This window comes from Rhamphochromis sp. 'chilingali' (assembly GCF_963969265.1).
Source record: "Rhamphochromis sp. 'chilingali' genome assembly, chromosome: 12".
Lineage (NCBI taxonomy): Eukaryota > Metazoa > Chordata > Actinopteri > Cichliformes > Cichlidae > Rhamphochromis > Rhamphochromis sp. 'chilingali'.
Genome location: NC_137939.1, coordinates 21,229,655 through 21,250,595, shown reverse-complemented (window position 1 = coordinate 21,250,595; position 20,941 = coordinate 21,229,655). Strand labels below are relative to the sequence as shown.

The 20,941-nt window shown below is 36.7% G+C and overlaps 3 protein-coding genes across 5 annotated transcripts; 1 reads left to right on the top strand and 2 right to left on the bottom strand.

The window, feature by feature from the left end:
- The first annotated feature begins 3,760 nt into the window (after nt 1–3,760).
- Nucleotides 3,761–8,623, top strand: LOC308407105 (cell division control protein 42 homolog). Of its 2 annotated transcripts, none has more exons than XM_080898550.1 (6): nt 3,761–4,018; nt 4,550–4,699; nt 4,789–4,861; nt 4,962–5,071; nt 6,428–6,625; nt 6,796–7,204. In XM_080898550.1, exons 2-6 carry the CDS (start codon nt 4,595–4,597, stop codon nt 6,883–6,885), a joined length of 576 nt encoding a protein of 191 aa, XP_080754676.1. In that variant the 5' UTR covers nt 3,761–4,018; nt 4,550–4,594; the 3' UTR covers nt 6,886–7,204. The 2 variants fall into 2 exon arrangements, with proteins under 2 accessions (XP_080754676.1, XP_080754675.1); XM_080898549.1 differs by lacking the exon at nt 6,796–7,204 and adding an exon at nt 7,486–8,623 and having other exon boundaries at nt 3,775–4,018.
- Nucleotides 8,624–11,865: 3,242 nt separating this feature from the next.
- Nucleotides 11,866–17,791, bottom strand: LOC308407116 (F-box only protein 6-like). Of its 2 annotated transcripts, XM_080898567.1 has the most exons (7): nt 17,498–17,791; nt 17,142–17,403; nt 15,546–15,795; nt 15,343–15,454; nt 14,459–14,554; nt 13,029–13,164; nt 11,866–12,944 (listed from the first exon to the last, which is right to left on the bottom strand). In XM_080898567.1, exons 2-7 carry the CDS (start codon nt 17,253–17,255, stop codon nt 12,798–12,800), a joined length of 855 nt encoding a protein of 284 aa, XP_080754693.1. In that variant the 5' UTR covers nt 17,256–17,403; nt 17,498–17,791; the 3' UTR covers nt 11,866–12,797. The 2 variants fall into 2 exon arrangements, with proteins under 2 accessions (XP_080754693.1, XP_080754692.1); XM_080898566.1 differs by having other exon boundaries at nt 17,142–17,791.
- Nucleotides 17,792–18,342: 551 nt separating this feature from the next.
- LOC308407118 (F-box only protein 6-like) lies at nt 18,343–20,743 on the bottom strand. Its single transcript, XM_080898571.1, has 4 exons — nt 20,453–20,743; nt 18,654–18,766; nt 18,535–18,568; nt 18,343–18,415 (listed from the first exon to the last, which is right to left on the bottom strand). The coding sequence occupies exons 1-4, from the start codon at nt 20,543–20,545 to the stop codon at nt 18,407–18,409; spliced, it is 249 nt and encodes an 82-aa protein (XP_080754697.1). The 5' UTR covers nt 20,546–20,743; the 3' UTR covers nt 18,343–18,406.
- Between the last annotated feature and the right edge of the window lie 198 nt (nt 20,744–20,941).

The window sequence follows — 20,941 nt, the reverse complement described above, 5'->3', positions numbered from 1 at the left end:
CTTTGCGATGAATCTCTGATATCTAAGATTTCTGTCAATATTGCATTCCAGAGATCTGAAAACCATGTGGAATAAAATTTTCTTCATATTCAAACACAGGGTGAACTATTGTGAGGAGCTCCTTCTAAAAGTCAAAACACTCACAATAAGTAGGTTGGATCATTAGGATCTCTCTAAAGTTATTTGAGGATTGCAATAATATAGTTTCACGCTTGCTTGACTTTTGCTTCTTGCCCTCAGTAATACATAATAGTCTAACAGGTTACCTGGAGCTGAAATGAGTTACTATCCAAGTTAATTTATGTAAACTTGTTAAAGTGATAATCAAAAGTGGATTACACTGAAATTCCTCAAAATTTTCCCATATTATGCACACAAAGAGAAGCAGTGATGATTAGTGATCATTGTCAAGCAGATTTGATTACCCTGGTAGTAATGGCTGTAAGACGTTGAACATCTATGACTGGTGTTCATTGCCATTACACCCCTATACAATCTAATTCAATAACCCTGCATTTAATCTTATTTTATAGAAAAATATAATGTTCACTTTATCTCAGAGGCATTGAATCATTTATTCTCTCGCTGTGCTGCAATATGTGTTGCCTTTGATATTGTGTCCCTCGTGCAGGTGGGGGTGGACAACAACATCTCTGAAACCTTTTTAACTGCAGATATCAGGTATTTGTCACACGTTCCAGTAGCTATGTCAATGTAAAAGTAAGTCAGTATTCAAAATATCAGCACCATAGCACTAAAGCTGTCTGACTAATATCATTATTCACACCTGTGCTCTTCCAGCTGTTTGTGTAAAATAATTTCTGTCATGAGAGAAGAAAAAACACCATTCCCTTCATATGTAAAAACGGACTATAAGGTTTAGGTGAAACATTTCATTTTAGTCTTCTAGGTTGTATAACCCAGACCCAATAGCTATTTCAGTGTGCATGGGGGAATGTGAGTACAGTTTTGAGACAAGAAATACATTGTTTAATGCAGTGGTTCTCAAACTTTCACAATGAGTACCACCTTATAAAATATATGGCTCTTAAAGTACCACCCTTATGACCCACATTATAGTACAGTAGTATAGGCCTATTTAACACCATATACTGTTTACATGAGACAATTTTATTTCTTATATGAATGTTATTGTCATAAACAGGATGTGACAAGTGATAATAATAACAACTGTACTGCATTAAAACATTCACAGCAGGTGGGATATCCCGTCTTTAAGTGATGAGTTGACAAACCCCGCTTCCTGTTTTTAACATGTTTTAATGCTTTGTATCTTGTTCCATTTATTCTGAACAAGCCCCTAAAAAGTTAGCAATCACTGTCGGCCTCTCTCAGTTTTTATCACCACTATTCAATTAAAGCTCAGTTTTTAAAACCTTACGATGTAACTAACTGACTACTGCCCAGCCCATGCAGCAATATATTAATGACTAACCTCATATTGTAGTTTGATTATCTCAGTTTTTCTCTGACTGAAGTTTGGTCCGTTTACAGCATCCTGCCATGTGATTACATTTGTCCCTAACCATCGGGAACCATCGCGTTAACTTTATCAAGTGGAAAAAAGTTAGCATTCATCCTCCAGCTTCACTCTGTTTATATTATGCTAACCACAGCTGTATAGTGAGCCACCACGTAGCACATCATTATATAACAGCTAGCCCAACTTCAGTAACCGTAAAAAACTGTTTCGTTTTCTGTCTTAATTTATGTCAGAAGTGATAGCAGAACTGTACATTTTAATTTTTCAGAAATCCCTCAATCAGAACATGGTATATTATTTAATCTTACAATTTTGGGAGAGACTTCTTGCGTACCACTAGAGGGAGCCCACGTACCACCAGTGGTACGCATACCATAGATTGAGAATTACTGGTTTAATACAACAGTTTTCAGCCACCCCTTGTTTCATTTTATTCAGTTTCCAAGGACCCATTTTCTCCTCTTTTTTTTTATTCCATGCTATTGCTTAAAGTCTTAACCAATAGCAAAGGTCAGGCTTTCCAAGAGTCTTTCAAAGTTCCAATTCAGAAATTAGCTGTTTTTTTCACTTATTTTCAGAGGAATCTTTTTTTGTTTGATAAGCCACTTAAACACTGACATATGGCTCATTCAAGAATAAAAAAGGCTTTGAACTCAAGGGCTGAACCAGTGTTGGGTCTACACATAACCAGAGGTGTGAAGCAACAAAGTACAAATACTTTGTTATTGCACTTAAGTAGAATTTTCAAGTATCTGTACATTACTTGAGTATTGATTTTACTAACAACTTTTTACTTTTATTCCCTACATTTTAAACAAATATCTGTACTTTGTTCTCTTAACATTTTCAAAACAGACTCATTACTTTTAGTTTAACGCATTTGAGAGGAGTTGTTATTTTAAAACACTGCAAGCCTTCAAACTTCAAACTGATTTGAGTCTAAACAATAACATGTGAAAGGCAATTATGTTTGCATGTTAGTCACCAGGAGATGCGGCATAAAAAGAGATGAAAGATACAAAAGTCTGTGTGTGCCATAGTCCGGGGTTGAAGGGGGATGGTGTTTTTATTCATTTATTTTTTGGCACAACATCCCATAAACTGTAGCTGCAGTACCTCACCATAAGACAGGCGAGCATAAAGGCGGTAACATCTTTTAAGTGACAGAATCAGCAGTTCAACTCATACTGGAGTACTGTTAACACTAGCATCTGTACTTTTCCCACCTCTGCACATAACAGACAACATAGGAAAGAACCAATTTTAGGTTGCATTGCTAGATACTTAGTTACTAGTAACTAAAATAAATTACTTACTTACCAGTAGCCTGGTAAGTAGGTAATTTATTCAAATATCTTTGCTTTAAGATGATTCGTTTTAAAAGGCATAAAATTGTAACTTGGCAAATTTGTTAACTGTGTCTTAAAAACAAACAAAAAAACAACAGCAGATGAACAGTATCTGAGATTATTTTTCTTACAAAATGAGAAAAAAGAAGAAAAAAAACATTGCAAAAACTTGGTACAGGACCTGAGTAATGCATCTGGACTTTCAGCCTCATCCGAAATGTTCTCAGTGGAAGGGTTTGTGTCAAGAAGTCATTCTTGTGGAGGGGAAACTCAAAAAAAAAAGGCTGAGGTCTAACGAACTGCACAAGAACTGGGCACCAAAGCATCTGATTGGCAACAGCCAACAAAAGGCAGCCAATATCCAAAGAATCCGAAGAAGAGCTTTATATGTCCTTCAACAAGCCTAGCCTCATGAAGGCTGGTTAAAGAAACTGCTTGCCTTAAAGAGTTGATGCTGTGTTGAATAATAAAGGTGGATATATCAAATATTGATTTTCAAGCTCACTGGTGTTGCAAAACCTCTGTTTTGCCATTATTTCTGTATTTTCATGTATGTTTCAAGACATTTCAATTAATCACTGCTCTGATTTCCAATTTTCGTAGCAAAATCGATGCTAAATAAATATAATAATCTTCTTATTCATACGCATATCACAATCACATGTAAATTTTATGAAGTCATTCGGATACTGTGTTAAGTTTACAATACCACCGGGAGGGGATACAAGGTGAGAGGAATTTAAGAAGATGACATCATAACTTCTGCAGCATGAAACCTCGCGCTTAACCTCGTCTCAAGATACTACGTATCTTATAACAACGTGAGAGGAAGTCACCTTTCAGTCTAAAAGCACAGAAAGGAACGTTTGAAGCGTCATGCAAAAGAGTTCGTGCATCATATTAAACCTATATACAAAGAAAACGCCTTAGAATAAAAAAATTTACTTTCAGGTTTAGAGAACTAGCTTTTACAATGAATGGGTTTTGTAGCAACATGTAAATTTTTTACTTTGAAACTGTTGTCCGGTATTATTCCGTCTCGCTTGAAAGTCGTAGTGGAAGTCGCTACTCGCATACTGGCTGTACCAAGTTTTTGCTCGCTGGTGCCAACGCCCGGCGAAACAGACTGCTTACGTTAGCTAGCAGTGACACAAGAGGGACACGGGTACGTAGCTAAAACATGTAACTGGCATATTGGGAAGTTGTGCAGTCGTCCGATTTTGTTTGTGAACTACGCTTTTCTATATTGACCTCATAGAAACTAATGGAGCGTTTGTTTACACCCTTACGTTATCCGGCTGCTAAACTAGCTAACAAGTTAGCATTGCGTTAGCAGAGTTTGCTAAATGATGCGCAAACATGATTCAGTTGCCAGTAATTATTTAAGTAGTTATCGCCACATTTTGTGACTAATCTAAAAAAATGTTTACATACACTAAACGTGGGAAGGTAATTTAAATGAGTAAGCAAGTCATTAGCTAACGTTAGCCTTCAGACAATGTTGTTGATAGCTGGGTGTGACTCTTAGCTGTTTAATTCTAGAAAACTCCGCTGTTCTACTTGGGTTCCATCGTCTCATTAAGAAGTTATTCGCAGTGGATACGACAGAACATTTTAATAGCTTAATATTGTCTCTAGGTGTCTAAAATATTGAATATTGGCCTAACCTTCGTCAGTTGTCACCTCCTCCTTGCAGGTAACGTGATAAACGTGATTGCCAGCAGCTTCAGAAAGCACAGAGATGCAGACTATCAAGTGTGTGGTGGTGGGTGATGGAGCAGTGGGAAAAACCTGTCTGTTGATTTCATACACCACCAATAAATTCCCCTCAGAATATGTACCAACAGTAAGTTTTCACAAACAAAAAATAAATGTTTTCACTTCAATGTGCATCGTGGTTCAAAATATTCTGACATGTAACTTATTCTATCGCAGGTGTTTGACAACTATGCAGTAACTGTAATGATTGGGGGTGAACCATACACCCTTGGCTTATTTGACACTGCAGGTACAATTCATTTTAGTTCCACTTTTAGTTAAATGTGTTAGTTTTATTTAGTCTGTCTCTTGGTAAATTATTTATGTGTATGTGTGTGGTCTCTCCTTAGGTCAGGAGGATTATGACCGGTTACGACCTCTAAGCTACCCGCAGACTGATGTCTTCTTAGTGTGTTTCTCAGTTGTTTCACCTTCCTCGTTTGAGAATGTGAAAGAAAAGGTATATGATTTTATTCTAAATACAGAATTTTTTGGGTTATTGAAACCCCGTAACCTGAGAAATTCCAAAATGGTCAAAATAGTAAAGAACGTGAAATACTGATAATGAAGACAAAGACAACAAGCAGATCATGTTACCACAGATAATGGTCCTAATAAAAGAGGTTGGGGGGATTTTTTTTTTGTTTGTTTGTTTCAAGAACCAGACAACTCTTGCTGCTCCCTCCCATTTCTTTCTTTCTCTCTTTCTTTCTTTTCTCAGTTGCTGGATAATTTATACTTTGATCACTTTGGAACAGGTTTTGTGGGGAGAAATGCCAAGTCACTGATATGGATTCACCAACATCCCACTAGACCAATACCTCTAACCCTCATGTAGTGGCCTCCCACTATAGGATGTGAGGGCCGCCCAAAACAACTTTAACTGGTCTAGATAAGTAGAATTGTAAACAATATGCAATAACTTTAGAGATAAAAGAAAGATTTATTGCACACAGAGCAGAAACACTGCTTGACCCTGGCCATTATTGACCCTTTCTGTGCCACCATGGCTACTTCTAATGAGGATCATCCTGAGCCATCCGTGGTGTCCAAGGTTATGACGAGCATAGTTTAGCAATAGTAGTGATGGTTCTAATTTTATTATTGTAGCTTTTCCCCCCCTATCGCTCTATCCTGTAAAAATATCAATTTGGACTGAATAGAGCCTCACAACACGTTCATACACATGCAGCTCAGTCACACGCACTAATTTTAATGAAATGTGAAATATGCAAATATATACCTAATGTATGCATGTTTTGTTTGTTTGTTTTTTCTCTCTGTGTGTTCCACATGTTCTCTTTCATTTTTTTTTTCTGTCAGTGAACTAGGTTACAATGTTGTGCTGTGATTTCAAGACTGTATTTTATTTATTTTTTTTATCTTTTACAATCTGTTGTAGTATGTAATTCAGCCATACATGTTATGTGAAAATTAAGATAACATGGTTTGGTTAACACATTCTCTACTGAAGACACAAAACCCGGCCTTAGGGGGTCTAAAACTACTGTACTCTTACCGCTGGTTCTAAGCCTGGATAAATGGGACTTTAACAGCAGGTGTAAAATCTATGCTAAGTCAATTTTGGACCAAATTAAAATGTGACGACCCCTTGTAAAAATAATGGAGAAATTGAAAGTGCCTATTTTAATTTTAGGAATTGTAGAAATATCTGGTTAGTTTGTGGGTTTCTTTTTCTCTGTGGTCCTCCAATAATAGAAAAGTTTATGAAAATGCAGTGCATTTTCTGGCAGTCATGTAAAATAATCTGTAGATCCCTGTTTTTGATGAGTTTGTTTTGTTTTTTCCCCACCAGTGGGTTCCTGAGATAACTCACCACTGTCCCAAGACCCCTTTCCTGTTGGTAGGCACTCAGATTGACTTGCGTGATGACCCGTCTACAGTGGAGAAGTTAGCCAAGAACAAACAAAAGCCAATCACTCCTGAGACAGCAGAAAAGCTGGCTCGTGACCTTAAGGCAGTCAAATATGTTGAGTGCTCTGCTCTAACACAGGTAAGATCTCTCATTACACAATACACTAAAAACTGCTGTAACAAGCATGTTTCTGAATGCAATCTCTTAACATGGGTAGAAGTGCTTATGTTTTGCTAACACCACTTACCTAAAAACTCCCATCTAACACTGTGTACCTGTCTTTCTTCCTCCTTTTCCTCTTGCTGTAGCGGGGATTGAAGAACGTATTTGATGAGGCTATCCTAGCTGCTTTAGAGCCCCCCGAAACTCAGAGAAAGAGAAAATGCTGCTTGTTCTGATGTCTTCTTGAATCTTGCTTTGCCTCTCGATCGTATGCTGCTCATTCATTGTAAACAAATGTCTGTTACTAAAATAAGCCCCATGCTCTTTCAAACTTTAAACCTCTGTACCCATTAACCTTTTTCCTTTGTTTCATGTGTGCTTTCTTTTCAACTAATCTCAATAATTGTCCATGCTGCCTATTGACGATGGTGCCAATCTTTAGTTCTTCACCTTGCGGACGAGTCTGTGTAACCTGACATGTCTTTGAGGGGTGGTGGGTTGTTTTTGTTTTTGTTGGGGTTTTTTGTTGTTGTTTTTTTTTTTTTGTTAAGCAAACATTCCCTTACATTAGCATTGAGCTCATCCGTTGTACCCTATTTAAGCATCAGTGCTACTGTCTTTGACAGTAATATCTTTTTTTTTTTTCTACTGCAGCATCAAAATTTTCACAGGCTTTTGTCTTTAAGACAACTTGATCACGAGGGGAGACTTGTATAATGTTATTTCAATAAATGAAAATTTTGATTGCCATGCTCCATTTTTACTCAGCTTTCTTTTGCGCTCGCATATTTCCAGAAAATGGCTCTGTTTTGAATATTAATGTTTTGTTTCCACAGAAAGGATTAAAGAATGTGTTTGATGAGGCAATACTGGCTGCCCTGGAGCCACCTGAACCTAAGAAAAGACGTAAATGTGTTCTGCTCTAAGTTTCGCAGCAGTCTTCACACCAGTTTCCAAATCTAGGTTAACAGTACTGAAGAGGTTTTCTGCACAAGCACATTCCACTATAAGTTGAGATATTTTTAAATATTAGCCTTCTCACATACTTAACCTTAAAACATACTTTGTGTAAGACTGATACACTTTGTCATAATTTGATGCCATTGAAATTTTGTACACAATGTGAACACTGAATGCTGACACTTAAGAAAATTCTAAGGAACACTTGGAAGTAATGTTTTGGTTTGGCCACGTTATCTTTGCAGAGGTTTCCTTGCAAAAGAAGTGATTATGCAAAGATATTTTTATAGAGCTCCTGTTTCAAGAGTCCTATAAAATAGAGCTTTAATAAATTCCCTTAAAGTTATAAATTTGCATTGATTTACTACTTAGGTGTCTGTAGTTGCAACATACTGTAAAGCCTGCTGTCATAAAATGCTTGTTTAGGGAAAGCTCCACTTAATCTTCTCAACATAGTCTTAAGGTAAATGTAAGAAACCTAAAGAAATATGGAACTTCTGGGTATGTTTTTATCGTCGGTCTGATAAAAGTGGAAAATCTATTTCACTGTTACTATGAGTTTGAGTACAACTATATCCAAGTCATTTGCTTTTTCTGACAAGCATCAAGGAGACGATGTATGTCCTCAGTGATCATCAACAGATGGTAAAGTTAAACTTTGTGGAAGTGTAACTACTCCTAATGTTTGGCCAGTGACCTATATTGTAAACTGCAGCACCATTAACAGGTTGAGATCCTGTAGAAGTTATTAAATTACTTAACTGATAATTATTGCCTTTGACTATCCCTTCCTAGATTGTGGGCTTGAATTTAATTTGTAAATATAGTGAAAGTAACTCGTAACTTATTGACTGAAAATTTGTATGTCACTAATGAAAGACTGAAAGAACCTTAGCTGAAATCACATTAACCAGAATATATTTCTCTCTTATTTTTTATTCAATTTCACAAAGTTGGGACTGTATTTTTGTTTGTAATAAAGGTTCACAATAAAGCAGTATTATGATTATTAAATCCTACTTTCAATATTTCATTTTGTCATGTTATTAGATGGTTCAAACTTGAGAACCTGCCTATAGTTACACATACATACGTTTGAACTACCAAAGACATCAAAACTGATTATTCAGTCATTTTTTGTTACAAATGTTTATTATCAATAAGGAACAACAGGTCAATGCAAACATAGTTCTATCGTTGGTGAGCCAAATAACACTTCTAAAGTATTACAATAGAATTCAGATAAACCCAGGATAATCTCATTATTGAGGCATTATTGCCTCAAATAATGAGATCAGCCACTGACGCCTTCATGCAACTACAAATATGTTCTCACCCAAGTTTTAAAGTATATGAAGGAAAGGTCAGACACAACGTTCAAAAAGCCTGAGAGCAAAGCTGTATTTTTTTTTTCAGGAATTGCAATAGCTCTTTGGTATTTAACCAACCTCAGCACAAAAATATGGTGATGTTAGAGATCCCCCATTGTGGAGTTTGTAGTCACTGTGGCTACATTACATGAAGAATGTTTCAAATGTTTTCTACAAGCCTGTTTAGATTTATGCATGTGCACTGGTGGGGGAATAAAAGACATGGTACAAAGTAACTGTAAAGCACAACAATACACTTTCATGAATACAGTATATGGTTTAATGTGTTAACATTTAAGCTCACATTATCATTTCCAGTTCTCACACTACAAAATGGAAAGAACAAAAGGCAGGTATCTTTAAGGCAAATGCATAGGTTTGGTTTAGGGCTGTAGCAATAATGTAAACAAAGTCACACTGCCAGACAAGTAAGTCAAGGTACACATGAACCCTTTCACACATGAATTATGACAACCTCAATCATCATTTTTTCACAAGTATTTTTATTCATCTTTAGGCATGAAAAGATGAATAAAATACTTAAGAAAAAAATCCTGATTGAGGTTGTCATAATTCATGTGTGAAATAACAATAATTACAACGAAACATGTCATACAGGTATAGCAACATTAAACAGCCAGTGGGTGGCAGGGTATGGAGTGACACATCAGTGTCCAATGTAGTGGTTTATGTGCAAGTATAGAAACAACACTGACACAAATACAAGAAAACAGCCTTTGAATAGCTGCAGCGACCACTATACGTGAAAGGGTTAAATCACTGGATAGTCAGTCATCTCATATCTGTAACGGAATACAAACATATCGTATAGAAATCATATTTGCACATTATTTGACAGAAACCTCATATAGCCAAAAGGACAGGTTTTGTCCCCAATAACTGTGTAGACAGTCTAAAGCAAACCAATCACTCGGTGGAAGTAACTGGCTCCTGGTTCAGTAAAACTCAGGTGCTTGTGTCTGAATTAGTAGATGTTTTTATAAATGCCTGAAAATTTCAGGTGTCCCATTACATCTGGCATAAAGGTAATACAGCATTTCCATAAAGAAACAACAAGAAATCACAACGGAAAAACAACAAGAAAATACAGTGGTGGTAGTTTAATGGTCTGGGGCTGTTTAGCTGCCTCAGGACCTGGAAGGCTTTGTGTGGTAAATGGAACAATGAATTTACCAAAACATCTATTTCCCAAAACATCCTGAAACAGAATCTCCTGCCATCCATTCATGACCTCAACCTAAAGCACACTTGGGTTCTGCAGCAGGACAACGATCCAAAATACACCAGCAAGTTCACCTCAGAATGGCTTAAAACAACAACAAAATGAACACTTTGGAGGGGCCTAGTAAAAGTATTGATTTCAATCCGATTGTGGCATAACCTTAAAAAGGTGGTTCATGCTCAATCAGGAAGGGGCAAACACTTTCTCAAACCAGGGTATACAGGTAATAGCTTTTCAGATCTACATTAAGTCATGCTTCTCATTGCACCATAACGTCTCAGGATGATATACACACACATATACAAAACTTCCTATTCCAAACCTTGTGCACATATATTAGTCATAGCTCCAGAAACATGAATGGATGATAAGTAAGATGTAAGAAGATAATGCGCAATTGTAGGCAAACTGTCAAAATATGATGCTAACTGTCAATATAAAACAGTCAAAAAACGGTTTTATCCATTTTGTTGGTTTAAGATGCAAAAACATCTAAATTAAAAGCAGGTTAAATAAGTTAAACATGATTAGTATAATTTCAGAGAAAGTTAGTAAGCACATGTTAAATGAATCCCACCGACTACATTTGTAGTCTATGTGTCCAGTGTTGGAAATAACTCAGAGCTGCCAGTAATGTGAATTCCAAAATGTCCTTTCCACCACCTTAAATCCCTCCCTCTACGTGTAAATCGAATGTATCCTACTCCTGGTCCATATTTATGAAACACATGGGTAATCTGAAAAACAAATAATCAGTCAGACAAAAGTTGTCCTTGGGTTTTCATGCAAGCGTTTTGTTGTCATACCTGTTTCCATTCTTCACGTCCTGTGCCACAGTAAATAGTCTCAAGTGAAAAGATCTCAATAAGCTGCTTCTTTTGATCTAGCAACTCTACCCGGATATCATAACTGCCGCCACAGTCGAAACGTGAAAGAATCCTAAATCAATAACACAATCCAATGAAAAAAAAATCATTGGATTGGATACACAAACATGTATCAATAATCATTTCATCTTAGACTGAACTTTATGAGTACAAACTGTGCCTGGTGAGCCATATGTTTAATATTTAAACCTCAAAAACCTCTAATGACACAAAAACTGATAATTACATAGTACTTAGGTTGAGAAATAGATTTTTTTTGTAATTTTTTTTTTTTTACATTAGTGTTATTTTCATGTGCTTTTCATTTTTATCCAATGACATTTCCCATTTTATATGGAACATGGCCTTACTTGTGAACAGTTACACTCACTGGCCACTCAGAAATGCCTCAATTTTTCATGGCATAAATTCAACAAGGGACTGGAAACATTCCTCGCGGACTGTATTCAAATGTTCTCCACAGTCAATCATTTTGCTTACATCTACTTTTCTTTAATACGATTAGTTATTAATAAGCAGTCTGTTAAAGACCCCATGTTTATTCTCACCAATCAGATATTTTGATATCTGGTTGGGCATGATCCATAACAGATGGACTGTAACCTTCCTTCTCCAAGTCAATCAGCTGTGACTTTATGCACATTCTGTGGGGGAAAAAATGGTTTTCATGCTACATAATGTACACACACACATTAATAAAGCAGGACACTTGGTCTCTATATGGTGTCAAGACCAGGAAATAAAAAATATAAGAACAAAGTAACCGTAAAGCACAACAATACACTTTAATTTTTGTTTTCAAATTTCACATAGTGCTATATAGTATATGGCTTTCAAGTTTCCCTCTTAAGCATGTGTTAACATTTAAGCTTACATAATTATATCCAGTTCTCACATACTACAAAATGGAAAGTAAAGGCAAGTATGTGTAAGGCAAATATGGATTAAGTCACATGCTGGCTTCCGGACAAACAAGTCAAGGTGCACAATAAATCACTGAATACTCATTCATCCTACATCAACAACAGAATGCAAATATAAATCATACTTACATATTATTTGTTCAATGAAACTGGAGGGGTTCTTATGTCTGAAGCAGTAGCTGTTCTCACAAATACCCGAAATTTTCCAGATAAAATAAAAGAAAAAAAAAAAAAATTACAGGAGAACACAAAATGTTTAATTTAATCAAATTATACAAATGCATCTTACAAATCATTACACAAAGTAAAATTTTCCAAACATTTTTTGTTTTAATGTTGATAAATATTGGCTCATGAAAAGTTGAGAGGAACCAAACCTGAAAAGTAGAGAGGAAGTGGAAGAGAATGGATGGATAGGCTCATGAAAATCTGAAATCCAGCTACAAGGTAGTGATCATTTTATTTTGAATTTGGGTAAACTTTTAGATGTATTTGTACATGAAATAGTACTTAGCCTGTCAAATTAAACAATACTCTGTAATCTTCAGTATTGACATCACAATGACAATCACAGAAAGCAAGTTTAAGGTGTTATTTAAGGTGTTCTGTGTGAAACATTAAAGAAAATAGCTTTTCACTGGAAAACTTGTGCACATACAGAGATTATAGCTCTGGAAACATGAATAGATGGTCAGTGAGATGTAAGAAGATAATGTGCAATTGCAGGCAAATGCAGGATGGAAGAACTGGACAAATTCCAACAAGCTACGTGTTCACTGCTGGACATATTTCAACGCTGCTGTCTGTGACACGTATTCCATACCATCCAGCCCAGAACTGTGTGTCCTTGCCACCATGCCTAAAATGAATGTATCTCACTCCTGGTCCATAGTCCCGGAATACGTGGATCATCTGAAAAATAAATATCAGTAAACCAAATATGCTGGTGGGTTCTGCACTGTTACTAAACTTTATTAAATTTCACTTTGTACATACCCGATTCCACTCCTGATCATTCCACTGATCAAAGAAAACAGTATCAGGAGCATAGGACTGGATAACCTTCTGCTTTGCATCCAGCAACTGCACAAGGATTGAATATTCACATCCACAATCCCATCGTGGTGCATACCTGTAACGAGGATGTATTTGTGCAAAGATTAGGGATCACCAATCATATCAAGCTACGTTTTTCTCTCTTATTATTCAAGCCTTAAAAGGGATATATTCCTATATGTCATCAGTAAGTTTTGTTTAGTTCCACGGTTTCAAAAACTAAAAAACCTTTTATTTTGGGCATGACCTAAAGGTTTTTGTTAAGTGCAAATTTTTTGCACAAAGTAGGGTTTTCAAACTTTATCTCAACACCATTTTCTATATCAACAGGAAAATTCTGACCCCATGCCACAACAACAGAACTATTTGCAAAGAAGTCATGTCCCAAAAAATGAAATTTAGCAAAGCAAGTTTAGAGATATTATTTGTTTTACAAACGATTTAGATAATTTCATTACAGATTGAGAAATATTTAAGAATGTATTAATAAACCAAAGGCCACAACAAACATGACAATACTTAACATCTAAATAATTTAATTATTGTATAGAAAACCTATATTGAAAATTTAAAAATGAACTTTTCTACTATTGCAAAAGTAGAAGTGCTTATTATCTTGTCCACATCTGCCTGCAGTCTCTCTCTCATTCAATGTTCACACAGCTCCGCTTCTGTCTGCAGTTCTTTACATCCTCAGTGCTGCTCTTCAAGCCCACACTTGTATGATTCGGCTGCTCTGCTCCAGGTTTCACTCTTTTTGCTCAGATTAGTTCTCCACACTCTGTGATCAGTTCAACTACAGTTTCCCCGCTCCTCTGCACAGACAGCAACCTGCCCGGTTCTCCATGTGTCCGTAATCCGCACTGTCACATCTCAATTTTCCATCCGCGACACATTCAGCCTGCAGTCATTTTTCATCTTTAATCTAACTACAGTCCGCTAGCAGCTAGGTTAATAATAACAGATGGCAAATATAGCTATCAGTTAATTGCTAATAGAGAAATGGTTAGTGTTAACGTATGCATTTATAATAACGGGAGCTTTACTAACCTCTCGAAATTCTTGAAAAGTTTTGTTCAGTGTTATGAGGATTTACTATTTCATCTATCAGCGAGAGGAGGAGCTATGTGCCTGACTGTCTGCATTGGTCCTGTTTAAAGTTGTGTGTCAGCTAGAGAAGGCCCAGATGGCTCTGTTGGTATCAATGCTGTTGCAAATGAATATTTTTTGTATTGATTAATATCAAAGTATGATTTTAACAACCCTAATGTACATTTTAAATGCTTTTAAAAAGTGTAATTAAATGCTTTTTGCAACTAACTAAGGAACTAACTAACAAACTGTTAGTATGTCATGTGTATTCATCTCACCAATCAGATATTTTGATGTGTGGTTGGAGGTTATCCATAAAGGCTGTGCTGTAGCCTTCCTTCTCCAAATCAATTAGCTGCTCCTTTGTGCACATTCTGCAAAAACAGACATGATTTTAAAACAGTTTAACATTTAATACTAGTACAGTGGTCCCTCGCTATATCGCAGTTCACTTTTCGCAGCCTCGCTGTTTCGCAGAGTTTTTTTGGTGCAATTTTACATGTTTTTTTTCTTTTTATCCTTCTTCTTTTCTTTTTTTTTTTACTGGCTGTAGACCATTTTCAATCAATCAATCTCGTGGCGTGTCTCCTATACAGTACAGAATGCGTTCAGCTTGTCAAATTTACATAAATCTTTGCTAGCAGAAGACAACAAACACAAAACACAACAGTGTCGACGTCAAAGGATTATAAAACGCATTAATTGAAACCAAACAGTCAGATAAGTCAAACTTTACTCAACTCATTCTTCTTGCTTCCTCTACTTCCGTACCATTGATTCATTAATGTTGCATTCTCTCGCAGCTGCTCTATTCTCATGTTCTGGCCCTGAAAACAGGGTTTTGGTTTTATTCTACAATACTGGACTTATTTTTCTACGAAGGTTTGAACTTTGAGAGTGTTTAAACGAGAGAGAAACGTGTGAAAATGTTGATGCCTGTCTGAGAAAAGTGTATAAAGTGTGTAGTGAGGTGTTTTACAGCCTTAAAACATCTATAACAATTGTAAAATATACAGTTCACTACTTTGTAGATTTCACCCATCGCAGATTATCTTTAGAGCGTATAAACTGCGATAAACGAGGGAACACTGTACATCATTTGAACTAAGCATATAAAAATAATGGTCATTTATTTTTTGGAGGACCACTGGTAAATACTCACCCATAAGAGGTCACAAAGTTTTTCTTGACTACTTCATTTGGATGTGGCACCATAACGTCCTCTAGGTTCCACCCATCACCACCATTCTTTATTGTCCAACCTGCCATGTTTTCTAGGAAAGAAAGAAACACAGAAAAAGTTTGCATCTTATTTTAAACAAAAAAGGTTTTTCAAATCAGTTGTTGAGCTTCAAGGATTCTGACCTTCTCCTCTTGTATTCTTGAGGAGATTTCTTCTTTTCTTGCATAAGAAGTAAAATAACCTCCAGTCTTCAGGTGTTTTGGAAGAATCACAGAGGTTGTATCCTTCTCTTCTACATCTTACTCTCCATAAAGATTCACTGTCAGCCACTTCTTTCCACTGTGAGCACACCAACCGACAAACATGAACCACCTGGTCGGCCGGAACACATAGGAAGATTTCCTCCAGGATCTCCAGAGGAACAGGGAAGAACTAAACAAAAACAAAAAAAAACAAAAAAAGCATTGATAAGGTGGAGCTTTGAAAAATTAGTTTAGTTTTCCATCACTGCACCTGGATCAATAGTCCCAGCTGTTTACATAATCTCACCATTTGAACTACATCAGCATTTTACAATATTATTGATTTCCACAGACAACACAAAAAAAAGAAAAAGAACAAAACAAAAGCTTTTAAAAAATTAACTTTTCAAGCACTTCATTCATGAACTTTCATTCACAGGGTGGCTATAAAGCACATTTGGATTCCTTCTAAATGAGGTTCCTTTGTATTGCACTGAAATAGTAACTATTTAAACTGTTTTAATCACAAAACCTAGAAACCAAAGATGTGTATGTCTTGCAGACAAAACCCTGCCTCTGAATGTATTTTTCTTTCTACATAAGGATTGTTGCTAGACTGGAATTATAAAAAAAAAAAGAAAAAAAAAAAAAGAAATGTTCTGTTGTGCTATGATTGTTTTCTTTTTCTTCTGATGACAGGCAGCTACTGATGACTTAAGCATCAGAAAAGGTTCCCCAGATGGTAAAAAATGTCAAGTTGGCCATGTTGCTTGTTTAAGTGACACAAATCTCCCTTTATTTGTTATGATGCAAGTTCAACCATCCAGCTAACAACATCCTAGTTAATTCTCTTCATCTGGATGTATTGTTTTTTTATTGGGAACAATCATTTCATCACTCATCCAAGTGACTTTTTCCATTCTCCAAATCTGAAGATGTTTCTGAGTCAGTCATTATGTGATGATGATCACATCAGTGTGATGCATAATCCTCTCTGCAAAAGTTTTACATTTGTGCCAATAGACGCAAAACCTTTGCACCTCTTTACCCACAAGATTCCAAAACCATTTTAGCTTAAAACCTGCGATTGTTCAGGGAATATAAAAGATAAAATAAAAGACATCAAAGGATCCCATCTGACTCACTGGATGGGCCAGTTTCACCAATATTTCATTATATTTTGCATTCTTTCTCCTTAATGCAGATTTATGGTTCAGCAGGAATTATAGAAAAGGAATTGCAAACCCATTTGAAACTCTGTAACCTGGCGTTCACGTCTCTAGGGGGCAACCCCAAAACCCTGTGATTGGTCTGTTGAGTACCCTTGTTTCCTTCTCCAATACTGCTGCGTCTTTACCTGACAATATAAAGCGCAATGAGGCAACTATTTGTTGTAAACTGACACTATATAAACCTGAACTGAACTTTATCACTTTGCTCTTTTCCGTTGCTGGCTGATGGACAACAAACAGCACATGCATAGACAAAGCTCATTCAGCAGTTACCTTGTGTTTAAAAGTCCAGTAAGGCACTCACCTCTTGAGCCGAGGACGAGGTTGCCTGCTGTGCTACAACGTAGCTTGTGCCAGACTTTGAACTCGCAGTACCATAGCTGTGACTTGCACCCATGACTTTCGTTTTCCTCTTCATGCCCTGCGACGAACCAAGGGCTGTAAAGTAGCCTGATGTTACTATACCCCCCTCGCTGTCTTCTCTAAAAACAAGTCTTTTCTAACGTCGTTGGTGCTGACCCACTTGTAGCCGACAACGCGGAAGTGCAGCTAGAGATAAGGTCCAACTGTTTTATAGATTAGAAGTCATAATGTTACAAGACTAAATTTAACCAACGACAAGTGACTCGTTTAATTTCTACAGTCAAAGTAATCACTTACGGGAATACATGGTTTGTACTCTCATGTTACGTTGCCCTTCCTGTCAGTTGCGGTGGTATTTACCTCGAGACATTCGAGTCGCCCTTCATAGGCGGGGTTATGCTCTAAAATGCTACAAAGGTAGTTCGTCCACAACAGTCACTCCCACTGTGATTGCACTCTCTAGCACGCAGTAACTGAAGAACACAGACTGATTATGTTAATACCGTAAAACACCGGGGATACTCCGGAAAACATACCTAGCTAACACTCTTCTAAGCCTTCTTGACGGAGACTTCCGCTATGGGTCATCCGGGGATTTTCCCCCTTTTTTAAATGAACAATTTCGAACAGCAAATAGACACTATTCATCAAATCGTTTCTATCAAATAATTTACGCAGCTTATTTCATATATACTGTAAGAAAGTTTTAAGGTATTTCTTTTTCCAGCTTTCAAACAACTTGGAATATTTTTTAAATATAATTTTTAATGCTAGAAAAGTAAATAATGAATGATAAAAAAAAATAATAACAATTAATAATAATTAAAATGTTGTATTATACAAGTCTTGATGCATGCTCAAATATCCAGGTAAGGAAATTCCAGGATTTCACTTCACTGGGAGAGAAATCACTCATTCAAGTGACTTCTCTCCCACTGAAAAGCGCAACGTCCAGCTGAACAGATTCAACATTCTGGGTTATTATCCAACATTTCACATGTCTGCATTGCATAAAATCACGCAGAGATGAAATTTTCATTTTCATCTCTACGTCTATGGGTTTAGAGGATCAGTTACATTTGTATATCCGTTAGGGTTAAATACTCACTCAAAAGAGGTTGCAACATTTGTTTTGACTGCTTCATCTGGATGTGGTCTCCTAAGCAACCCACTGATCGCCACCATTTCTCAAGATCTCCCAGCCATTCAGTCCTTCTAGAAAATAAACAAATAAATAAATAATAGTAATAGTAATGGTGTTTTAAATGTTTTGGATTTATGTGAAAATGAATCATACTACTATGTTAAGTAAAGTTCATTTTATGGTTACTTACCTTCTCCATTTGGATTCTTGAGGAGATTTCTTTTCTGTTTGGACAAGAAATAAAACAACTTCCAGTCCTGTTTTTTTTTTTTTGAAAAACTACAGATGGGATACCCTTCTCTTCTGCACCTTTTTCTCCACAAAGATTCGCTGTCAATCACTTCCTTCCACTGATGGCATACTAATTGACAAACACAAACCACCTGACAGGCAGGGACATTTAGGAAGATCTCCTCCAGGACCTTAAAAAAAGAGAACAAAAACAGAAAGATAAAGAGAGCACACGGAGACAAGGACAAAATATAAACTGTTAGAAAGAAGTCAGTGATGTACACTAGTAAATGCATAAGGACTGAAATGTTAAGTGCATCATGTGCCGTTCCCAGCAGCCAGAGTTTATAACAAAACAACTAAGAATGTTTCAAGGTCACTGGATTCTGCCCTAACTGGGTTTTATTAAAAAGGACATTTTTAAACCTAATTTGAGGAGATGTCTGTAAATCAAATCGAAACTGGGAGCTGCTTACAAGGGAGAGAAGCTTGATAGCTGAATGCTCTGACTCACAATTTGCTTTTGGAAACTAGGAACCAAAAGCAAACCTAGAATAGAAAGACCTCCACTGGGATGATATATTATAATGAGGCCTGGTCCCAGTAAGTATTGCTGTTGTACAATTTTGGATTCAATGGAGGTCTTTCATGGAGCTTTTTGAACAGCCTAATAATACGGAATTACAACACAAAAAGACTACAGTAGTGCAGATTACTACTATTTACAAACCACGTTGGGTGTGACTGCTATCAGAACTGAAATCTGATATTGCAAAGAGAAGTCGAAGCGACAACAGTCTGACACATTTTAGACTCCTTAAAAACATGAATCATACGAATCTTGGTGCACTATATCTATTACTCCACCCAGCAAAGTGGGGGTGAGATATATCATAATTGTACCAATGTTCGCCTGTATAAAATATTATCCTAGCAATGTTTATATTTAGTTAGAAACAAACTTTCTGGGGTCATTGGGGGGTTTGAGGCATTACTTTCCCAGCCAAAATACAGGAAAAGCATTTATTTCCAACTAAGAAGTTGTTTTTGTTTTTATTAAGTGCATATTTTCCTTTTTAAAGAGTGGTGTCTTGGGCAAAATGTTTGGCATTTACATTCAACTGAATGTAAAACCACTAGGCGTGGTTGCATTACTCGTCCAGCCAGCAGCTGACTGTGACTGGGGCCTAAAAGTAAGTGCTGGTGAAAACACAATAGAAGTAATTAAGGTGCATATTTTTATTCTTCACTCTAACCTCAGTAGTGGGTCACTATAACAATGCGTTTACATCACTACAGAAAAAAAAACCGTTTGTTTTCTGTAAATGAAAAATAACAAATTTTAAGATCATTCGAAATTTCGACTTAACTTTTTTAAGAAGCAAGCTTCGGCATGAGGCAGCCCCTTCGGTTTGACATAAATAACTGATGAGGGAAAAATGTTATTACTTGTGGACAAATATGGACTTTTTGTATCAAAATGTGCGAAACAGCAGAAATATTCTAAGTTGTAAGTTCTGAAACAAAGAAAAATAAAAATGTTACAATTATGCACGATCGTAGTTCTTCTGTATCTACTGCATTGCTATGTTTTGTCTGTCCCTCCTTATGAGGATCGTCTTTTCGCCTTCATTGCGGTTTGATGAGAAGTTTTACTTTCCTACAGGAATTTAATATCCAAACGAGGCAGGTTGATGTCAGATTTTGTGTATTTGTGGATAAACTGCCATGATCGATTTCCGGTGTATTGGAGATTTTGCGACTGCGGTCAATTTTGCGCGAGGAGGATAAGGTGACTAAAAATGCAATTAACGCGGTTTTTGTTTCTGTTAACCTGATCGGTTCTATATTTCCAAGTAACTTTTAGGGACTCTTACATCTGCATTGAAAGATGAGGCTGACGCTGTTGCAGCTGCTGAAGACTTCTTAGGCGGACTTTGGTCCGGGTCGGAGCTGCTGCTTTCATCCATAGTGCTCCTCACGTCTTCGACAACCAGTCCAGTCCATTAAAATGCTCGGTCCTCTGCCGAAAGAGTCTTAAGTAAAGGGAAACTGAAGTGAAACAGACGCCTAGATTTCAATTAGTCAACTGACGTGGTTTCCAGTAAATTTCATCCCAGAGCTCGTTAGTCATCCCGAGCAGGCAGAGATAATGCTGTGACTCAGGGTTCCAGTATCTTTTACATTCATCCAGAAAGTGAAAGAACTGCGTTTGTTCATGGAGCGACATACAAATGCCTTCGGGGTTGTGGCAGGAGGGGCATCCACTATGAATATCTGGCAAATCAAACATGCTGAAATACCCGCACTTGTGAGTCAGGGCCAAAAGAACGCGATTCTTCTATTTCTGATAAAAACAAAAGAAC